Here is a 10,061-nt window from a genome sequence, read left to right as displayed (position 1 = left end):
ATGAAGGGACTGGAGTGGACTGGAGTTATCTGGGCTGGTGGAAGCACTTCCTATAACCCCTCTTTACAAAGTCGACTAAGCATCACAAAAGACAACTCCAAAAGTCAAGCTTTTCTGCAGCTGAATAACTTAAAGCCTGAAGACACCGGCAGATATTACTGTGCAAGTGACACATTGAGACAGACCCATTCAGAGGTGGCACAAAAACTGCCCTTCCCGAGAACTGAGCATCGCTCATGCATGCGTTTGTGTACAGCAGCTGCAAGGAGGACTTCCTTTCATCCGGCCCATTTCCTCAGCCAGTAGTGCATGAAGTCATGCGCCATATATTTTTGGCGTAATTAATGAAGATACTCTTCAATAGGCAGGGCCCTGAGAAAGTTACAGGGGGAAAGCAAAACAGAAGGTTGTCACCCGCCCCTCCCCCCAGGCCAACTATACCCTATGATAAAATTTCCTAGCCAGAGTGGATTGTGCATTAGAGATGTATTGCTGTCTGAGCTGCCTATATAGTGAATCATTTAATCGAAGGCTTTCTCAGCTGAAATCAACATTCGATGCCCATAATGCAGCCATAGCAAAAGAGATGATTTGTACAAATTGCAACTTCTTTGTCAGAGACTTTGGGATACCGCTGCCAGGAGGCAACATCTGGAGAACGCCTTAGGAGCAGCAGTGGCGTAGTGGCTAAGAGCAGGTGTACTCTAATCTGGAGGAACTGGGTTTGATTCCACGCTTCTGTCTGCCTGAGGCTGTGGAGGCTTATCTGGGGAATTCAGATTAGCCTGTGCACTCCCACACATGCCAGCTGGGTGACCTTGGGCTCGTCACAGCTTCTTGTCCTCTCTCAGCCCCGCCTACCTCACAGGGTGTTTTTTGTGAGGGGGGAAGGGCAAGGAGTTTGTAAGCCCCTTTGAGTCTGCTATAGGAGAAAAAAGGGGGATATAAATCCAACTCTTCTAACCATACCATACGTGTTTTATACTGTTTCCTATCTGCCGGATTAAGTGCAGGCATAGATTGCATCTATTCCTGCACTTAATTCGGCAGATAGGAAACAAGGACATGGTCCAAAGCATTCTTCACAAAACACAAAGCACATTCCACAGCCTTTTTTGCACTTGTGGTTTGCTTAGAATCCAGCATTTATTCCTTTTAGGATGGATTTTTCTTTAACACCCACATTTTAGCCTCTTCACAACTCACCATGTCTCAGATCAGAGTCTTCTTGGGGTTTCCAAAAGTTGGTAAAGCGGTATTTCCCTCCCCCCCCACTTTGCAGGGGAAGCAAAAGGAATCAATATGCATTTCACTTTTCCCCAGGTTTTCTCACTCTTCCCGGCATACTCACTCCTCCTGCAGATAGCCACTATGGTGTAGTGGCTTAGAGGGGTGGACTCTAATCTGGAGAACCGGGTTTGATTCCCCATTCCCCCACATGAGTGGAGGACACTAATCTGTGAACTGGATTTGTTTCCCCTCTCCTTCACATGAAGTCTGCTGGGTGACGATGGACCAGTCACAATCCTTCTGAATTATCTCAGTCCCACCTAACTCACAAGGTATCTGTTGTGGGGAGAGGAAGGGAGAAGGAGCTTGTAAGCTGCTGATCCAGAGGAGATTCCGGTTCCGGTGATGAGCGTAAGCCAGCATGCTCTTTTACTCCTACATGCTTTTATCTTTTAACGTTTAAATATCCTCTACTTTGGATTTTATTAAGCACAGTTGATACAGAGGATTTTTGATTGTGAGGAGGACTTTGTAGAAGCTGTTTTGACTGAGTGTTGTTGCCGGTGCCTGATACACTATCAGTCTAGCTAACAAGCCAAGGATAAGGAAGGCAATTATATCGTAACCGAAAGAAATACAACTTGAAACATTTTTAGCTCTCGTATTTACTGCAATAGGTGGCTGTAAAAGAAGGAGAACGGATGATGACGATAACAATAAGAAAAGAAAGGAAAGAGAAGAGAAGAGAAGGAAAGAAATGACGCTGTTTGTTCTTCAACCGATTAACAGACAAAAATACCTGACTATTTTACAGCAGGGTGGAAACCCGAGGATTAGATAAAGTATGACGTTCCAATTACAAACCGCTTTGCAGTATTGGATGATAGTTATGGGAACAATACTACTCAAGAGCAAGTACCAGAGAGGCTGCAAACAAAGGTTAGGTATACTGTGCCTGATTTAACTAATGACTCCGATAAACTGCTCTTAAACCAATATGCAGAACTCATAGCTTGTAAACTGCTTTGAGGAAACTCTCGCACATGCAGAAGAATGCACTTTCAATCCACTTTCAATGCACTTTGCAGCAGGATTTTTACTGTGTGAAATAGCAAGATCCACTTGCAACAAAATTGAGGAAGTGGATTGAAAGTGCGTCGTTCTGTACGTGCCCTGAGACTCCTAAAATGGTAGAGGAAGTTAGGAGGCTTTCCGGAAGAGCAACCGTTTGTACCATCTGTTTGGCTTATGGAATTCTGTAAAGTGTCTTGTACATTGTCTGTTGTACGATTGCCCTGAGTCACTTCACAGGGTTTCAGGACTTATGGGATTGGTCGTAGAAAGGTGTGGTCTTATATAGAAGGGAATATGCAAATTAATGGGATTGCCCGTCCTTTAAAATCCCCCTCCCCTTGCTCTGGACTCCAATTGATCTCGGATTGCTGGATCACTCCCTGCCCCTAACCGAGCATATTCTGCCGAGCCTTTCCCTCTAAGCCGTCCAACAGAAATGATTATTTGGATCCATTTAATTGTCACTCTCTCTGCCTTCGGAGGTATTTCTTCTTTCTGACCGTTGTGCGATCAATGAAATGTGCAAGGAGCTAAACAGTGCTGTTTTGGGTTGTAACCTCTCTCTCTCTCTCTCTCTCTCTTGTTAGGTGTCCAGTCTGTTGTGAATCTGGTGGAATCTGGAGGGAGTGTGAAAAGGCCTGGTGATACAGTACAACTCACATGCACAACCTCGGGGTTCAGCGTAGATGGCTACTGGATGCACTGGGTCCGTCAGGCTCCTGGAAAGGGGCTGGAGTGGATTGCATGGATCATTAAAGGCACAACGTCCTATGCGGATGCTTTTAAAGGCAGATTCACAATATCTGCAGATAGGCCAAGAAGTCTGACTTTTCTGCGTATGACAAGCCTGAAAGCAGAAGACACCGCTGTGTATTACTGTAGTAGAGAAGCACAGTGAGAAAAAGAGAACCAAAAACTGACAGCGTGGCCACAAGGGGGAAAGTTTCTGATGGATTCCCTCTGAATAAAAAAGCATCTGGGAGAGTGAGAGCAGGGTTAAAGGGGCAGTTTGTCCAAAGAGGACTTGCAAACCCCAGTGGCTCATCTGTGGCTGTCTGCGATGGTGTGATGTCACTCATGGGAATGTCTGGAAGGGATGAGAGTCCTCTCTAGGAATTGCCAGAAACTCTATGGTTTCCCCCCTGTGTTGGAGGGCTAGGTCAGGGGTCTGCAACCTGTGGCTCTGGAGCCACATGCGGCTCCTTCTGCCTTATACTGCGGCTCCACGTGGCCTGGAGGTCGGAGGGCAGTGTGGGCGTGGCCCTCTAGCCCTCCAGAGCAGTGAGTGGAGGGGCAGAACCGGCTCGGTAGTTCTTTGGGGCCATGGAAAACAGGTCCAAATGGCTCTTTGGGTGGTAAAGGTTGCCGACCACTGGACTAGGTTCTTTGTCCCCTTTGCTAGTCCCAGAAAGAATTTCCTGGCGGTGGTGCTCATGTTCCACCGTAATGGTTACTAGGCAGAATTCATGACTCATACAAACTGAAGCTAGGAAAGGAAGTAGAAACAGAAGTCTATTTTTACTACAAGGAAGCAGGTGTCTTGGAACTCTGTTGCTGATGGAGGAACTGCCTTCACGCATGAGAACCCCAAACCTTCAGCTGATCTTGGGATTCAATGTTTGTCTGTCTTTCAGAGACTTTGCTGTCTCCTATAAGGGTTGCTGTGATCCAGAGAGCAGCAGTGGCGTAGGAGGTTAAGAGCTCATGTATCTAATCTGGAGGAACCGGGTTTGATTCCCCGTTCTGCCGCCTGAGCTGTGGAGGCTTATCTGGGGAATTCAGATTAGCCTGTGCACTCCCACACACGCCAGCTGGGTGACCTTGGGCTAGTCACAGCTTCTCGGAGCTCTCTCAGCCCCACCTACCTCACAGGGTGTTTGTTGTGAGGGGGGAAGGGCAAGGAGATTGTAAGCCCCTTTGAGTCTCCTGCAGGAGAGAAAGGGGGGATATAAATCCAAACTCTTCTTCTTCTTCCTGTTCCTTCCCAGTCTCTTGTTGCGACTGGTGGTGGCATCAGAAGACTAGACTTGGCCGCTATGGTGACAAGCAGACGTAAGATTGCTCCTCCCACTGGCTTGCAGACACACGTTGCTTCTCACGTCTCCATTTTAAGTGTCTCTGGGTCTCATTTCATAGGTGTTCCTTTGATGCCATGCAAATGACTTTATGATGCAACTGTCTTTAAAGAAGGTTCAGACACAACATGCACCATCAATGACCTTCGGATGAAACCAGTTCACCTTCAGATCCTGGGAACTCCTGCCAAACATAAAGTCATGGAGAGGGGGCTCTTGGCTGTTCTCTTGATCTTCCCTGCCTGTAAGAAAAAAAGCTCCCACTTTCCCTCTATGGCCCCTTCCGCACATGCAGAATAATGCACTTTCAATCCACTTTCACAATTGTTTGCAAGCGGATTTTGCTATTAAGAACATAAGAACATAAGAACAAGCCAGCTGGATCAGACCAGAGTCCATCTAGTCCAGCTCTCTGCTACTCACAGTGGCCCACCAGGTGCCTTTGGGAGCTCACACAGCACAGCTGCAAAGTGCATTGAAAGTGGATTGAAGGTGCATTATTCGACATGTGCGGAAGGGGCCTATGATTGCGGTATGTCAGAATTCATGGTACCATTTCCAGCCTCGGTATGATTTTCTGTTCTTTCCTGTCCTGTAGGTGTCCTCTCTCAGACTCTTGTGGAGACTGGCGGGGGGATGAAAAGGCCAGGAGACGCCCTACGTCTGACCTGCACAGTGTCTGGATTCTCTTTACAAAGCTACAGTGTACACTGGGTGCGTCAACTACCAGGGAAAGGATTGGAGTGGACTGGAGTTATCTGGACTGGTGGAAGCACTTACTATAACCCCTCTTTACAAAGTCGAATAAGCATCACAAAAGACAACTCCAAAAGTCAAGCTTTTCTGCAGCTGAATAACTTAAAGCCTGAAGACACCGGCAGATATTACTGTGCGAGGGACACATTGAGATAGACCCATTCAGAGGCGGCACAAAAACTGCCCTTCCCGAGAACTGAGCATCATTCATGCATGCGTTTGCGAAAGGAGGACTGCCTTTCATCCTGCCCATTTCCTCAGCCAGTAGTGCATGAAGTCATGCGCCGCATATTTTTGGCATAATTCCTTTATTGAAGATACTCTTCAATAGGCAGGGCCCTGGAAATGTAGCAGGAGGAAAGCAAAACAGAAGGTTGTCACCCGCCCCGCCCCCCAGACCAACTATACCCTATGATGAAATTTCCTAGCCAGAGTGGATCCTGTGTTGGTGATGTATTGCTCTCTGAGCTGCCCATGTAGTGAATCGTTTGATTGAAGGCTTTCACAGCTGAAATCAACATTCGAGCCCCATAATGCAGTCATAGCAAAAGAGACGATTCATACAAATTGCAACTTCTTTGTCAGAGCTTTTGGGATACCACTGCCAGGAGGCAACATCTGGGGAATGCCTTGGCCCTCCCAAGATGGTTGGCCACTGTGTGAGAGAAGATACTTGCCTAGATGGACCTCTGGTCTGATCTACAGGGCCCTTGTTTTGAGATCCCATCGAGATACCTTGCATTCTTTTAAGATGAATCTATATGGCAGGACAGAACTGAAGTACTAAATGTAATAAAAGTACTATTAGTAATAACAGAGCTATTCTGGGATACTACTAAGAGTCACTTTAATGGTTGAGGGAAGGGATACTCCAAGTGTGACAAAGGCACTTCATGTATCATTAGATTATAGACGCAACTCTAGATGGATACTAAGCATTAGATTGCTATCATCATAACAACAACAATGTTTGTTACATCAACTATTTGCTACTGGTATACAGTGCCCACCTCTGCCAGTAACCTGTGGGTTCATGGTCATCCAAAGTCAAATAACCTGTGGGTGATTCATAGAGAGATGTCGTAGTTTTGTTATCGATTGCCAGATGGTGTGACAATTGAAGGCTGTGGCAACCTGTTGGAGTCAGATCAATTGTTCACCCATTTCCTTGTCCCCTATCCCTTGTTCTGTGTTTGGCACCACCCCAACACACTCTGTGTTTTATAGTGGAGTGTTGATACAGTATGTTGTTGTGAGGCCTGAGTTCTGTTGGTGGGTCTGGTCTGTGGAGAGGTGTATGGGAATGGCACTTTTGACGAGTTCATTTGGACTACACCATTGATAAGACTTTAGTTTGGAGAGGAGACGGCTGAGGGGGGATATGATTGAAGTCTATAAAATTATGCATGGGGTAGAAAATGTTGACAGGGAGAAATTTTTCTCTCTTTCTCACAATACTAGAACCAGGGGGCATTCATTGAAAATGCTAGGGGAAAGAATTAGGACTAATAAAAGGAAACGCTTCTTCACGAAACATGTGATTGGTGTTTGGAATATGCTGCCACAGGAGGAGGTGATGGCCACTAATCTGGATAGCTTTAAAAGGGGCTTGGACAGATTTATGGAGGAGAAGTCGATTTATGGCTCCCAATCTTGATCCTCTTTGATCTGAGATTGCAAATGCCTTAACAGACCAGGTGATCGGGAGAAACAGCCGCAGAAGGTCATTGCTTTCACCTCCTGCAGGTGAGCTCCCAAAGGCACCTGGTGGACCACTGCGAGTAGCAGAGAGCTGGACTAGATGGACTCTGGTCTGATCAAGCTGGCTTGTTCTTATGTTCTTATGACTCTGAATGTTTGTTGCACTTATTTGTCTTTTATGGACAATTGTTTTATTGTAATTTGGTATGCCAATAAAAGCTTGTCTATGTCTATAAGATGTTTCTGGGCAGATGTGGCAAACAAAAGACGCGAGATTGATGCCCTGTGACAACCAGGCATTGCTCCTAACATCTTTCTTTTAAGCCTCTCTCTGAATAGGAGTTTCTTCAGTGTGATGCAGATGACTTCCTTCAGTGGCCTTCTTAAAGAACATTCCCACCACAAGGTTCAGAGCTGAAGGTTGTGGATTGCATCATCCTTCAGCTCCTCTGACCTGCTGCCAGCAACAATGAGATTGGGGCTCTTGATCATTTCCCTCTTGCTCTTCCCTTCACGTAAGACAACCTCCCTGGATTCCCCTTATGTAGATGGAATCATGGATTCTATGGGAATTGTTCATATTGCTATTATATCACTTTTCCTCCCTGCAGGTATTCCTGCCCAGTTTCTAGTGGAGACTGGTGGTGGAGACAAAAGGGCTGGAGAGACTCTACAACTGACGTGTACCATATCTGGGTCTTCCATATCAAAACAGGCAGCCAAGTGGATGCGTCAGCCATCAGGAAAGGGACTGGAATGGGTTGGGGATATGTGGACTGCTGGCAACCGTTATTATAACAGTGCTCTCCAAAGTCGAATAAGCATCTCAAGAGACACCTCCAAAGGCCAATTTTTCCTGAGGTTAAATGACCTCAAGCCTGAAGACACTGCTGTGTATTACTGTGCAAGCCACACTGAGACAAACTCACACAAGAGCTGCCATCCCAGGAAACCAGGCGTCACTCACGCCTGCATTTATATGCGGAAATAGACTGTTCTTTCACCCAGTTTGTTTCCTCCGCATGTGGTTCCAGATATCATGCACCTTTCATTCTGTGGCACTGTTCCTTTGAAGTAGGGTCATGAAAAAATGGATTTAACCGCTCCGAGTGAGCCAACATTCAGTCTTTTTGGTCAGTGTGACAGTCAGAGACATTGTCGCTGCATTTTTAAGACAACTTTCTGGAAAGAGAAGAAGAAGAAGAAGAAGAAGAAGAAGAAGAAGAAGAAGAAGAAGAAGAAGAAGAAGAAGAAGAAGAAGAAGAAGAGGAGGAGGAGGAGTTTGGATTTATATCCCCCCTTTCTCTCCTGCAGGAGACTCAAAGGGGCTTACAATCTCCTTGCCCTTCCCCCCTCACAACAAACACCCTGTGAGGTAGGTGGGGCTGAGAGAGCTCCATAGAACTGTGACTAGCCCAAGGTCACCCAGCTGGCGTGTGTGGGAGTGCCCAGGCTAATCTGAATTCCCCAGATAAGCCTCCACAGCTCAGGCGGCAGAGCGGAGAATCAAACCCGGTTCCTCCAGATTAGATACACGAGCTCTTAACCTCCTACGCCACTGCTGCTCCCTTGAATAGACCAGAATAAGTGGCTGTGGGTTTTTCTGCCAACCCCTTATATCAGCCACATCTTTTGCACCATGCAAATGACCTTTGGGGTCTCTCACTTTAAAGAGATAGTGTAGGCAAATGATGCACAATTTGCAATCATTGCTGGAGCTCTGTTGCCCTGAAGTCCACAGAGATGTCCCCAGCAATGAAATACGCAAAAGTAATGATCTTCATCCATTTCCTAATGGTCTTCCCAGCAGGTAAGAAAGACTCCCATTTTTCTTGGTGTCCCCAATTTAATAGATTCCTTCATAGGACCCTATATTAATTGTTGTTGCTCTTTCTGTATATCTTTGCAGACATTTCCTCACAACAGATCAGTCTTGCAGAGTCTGGTGGTGGTACCAAGAGACCAGGAGAGACTCTACGCTTGACCTGTACAGTTTCTGGGTTTTCTTTATCAAGCTACTATGTGGACTGGATCCGTCAGCCACCAGGAAAAGGGCTGGAGTGGATTGGACGTATTGCCCATGGTTACAGCGCGGACTATAACAGCGCTTTGCAAAATCGGATCAGTATCACTCTGGACAACTCAAGAAATCAGGTGTTCCTCCAGATGAACAGTCTGAAGCCTGAAGATACTGGCATGTACTATTGTGCAAGAGTGAGTGACACAGTGAGAAAAGAGTGAGAAAAAACCTTTCCATGGTAGAATAAAAGCTACCCTTCCAGAACGCTAGTTCCCAATCTTGCAATCATTTGTCTGCTGCAGCTGGAAACAATACCCTTTGCTTGTCTCCATGTCTTTAGCCACTGGTGCGTGACATTACAGAAAGATCTAAAAATCTAAAATAGCCACTTATATTCCTTTCAAGCAGAACTCCTCAAAATGGGGCCCCATGTCCGCAAAGCTATTCTTTAAGACTCCCCAAGCATAAAGAATATCCTATCCTCTTCGTTAGTTACTACTGTGGCTACTCAGGATCAAAACTACAACAGCTTTCACTGGATCAAACCAAATATACATGGGCATGGTTTACAAACAGTCAGTTCTGTGTATTGTCGAAAGCTTTCACGGCTGGAATCACTGGGGTGCTGTGTGGTTTCCGGGCTGTATGGCCGTGATCTAGCAGCATTCTCTCCTGACGTTTCACCTGCATCTGTGGCTGGCATCTTCAGATCAGTTCCACACAAACACAGGACAACTATAGACAATATCAATCAAAGGAAACAAAGACCAGGATACTTCTATTCAGATCCATTCACCTATTGACCCTGCTATCTTCATTGTTACTCCCAGGCTACAGACTTCTTTGTGACTCACATACCAGGCTCCTCTATTCAGAGGGCCTCACCTTTTGACCTCACAGTATATATACTCCACTTGCTTTCCATTCCTACCATCAGATCCTCTGAAGATGCCAGCCACAGAGGCAGGCGAAACGTCAGGAGAGAATGCTGCTAGAACACGGCCACACAGCCCGGAAACCACACAGCACCCCAGTCAGTTCTGTCTTTGTGCCCCTGCAGGCAACAAACTTGCTTTGTCTTTTTTTAATTTGAAAGAAAATGATAGCTGATTTTTTTTCAGAATGCTTAATTCAGCCTGTCACCAAATTCTCTGTTTTCAGACAATCCCACCAACAAAACATTCTTGCTATTCTTCCTCCAGTTC

The 10,061-nt window shown here is 46.1% G+C and overlaps 1 gene segment (V, D, J or C); it reads left to right on the top strand.

The window, feature by feature from the left end:
* The first annotated feature begins 8,579 nt into the window (after positions 1 to 8,579).
* LOC125444252 lies at positions 8,580 to 9,077 on the top strand. The segment is given in 2 exon segments: positions 8,580 to 8,646; positions 8,746 to 9,077. Coding segments are annotated over 2 exon segments (399 nt in total).
* The last annotated feature ends 984 nt before the right edge of the window (positions 9,078 to 10,061 follow it).

Source organism: Sphaerodactylus townsendi, linkage group LG15, assembly GCF_021028975.2.
Source record: "Sphaerodactylus townsendi isolate TG3544 linkage group LG15, MPM_Stown_v2.3, whole genome shotgun sequence".
Taxonomy (NCBI): Eukaryota; Metazoa; Chordata; class Lepidosauria; order Squamata; family Sphaerodactylidae; genus Sphaerodactylus; species Sphaerodactylus townsendi.
This window is presented reverse-complemented; position numbering and strand designations above follow the sequence as displayed.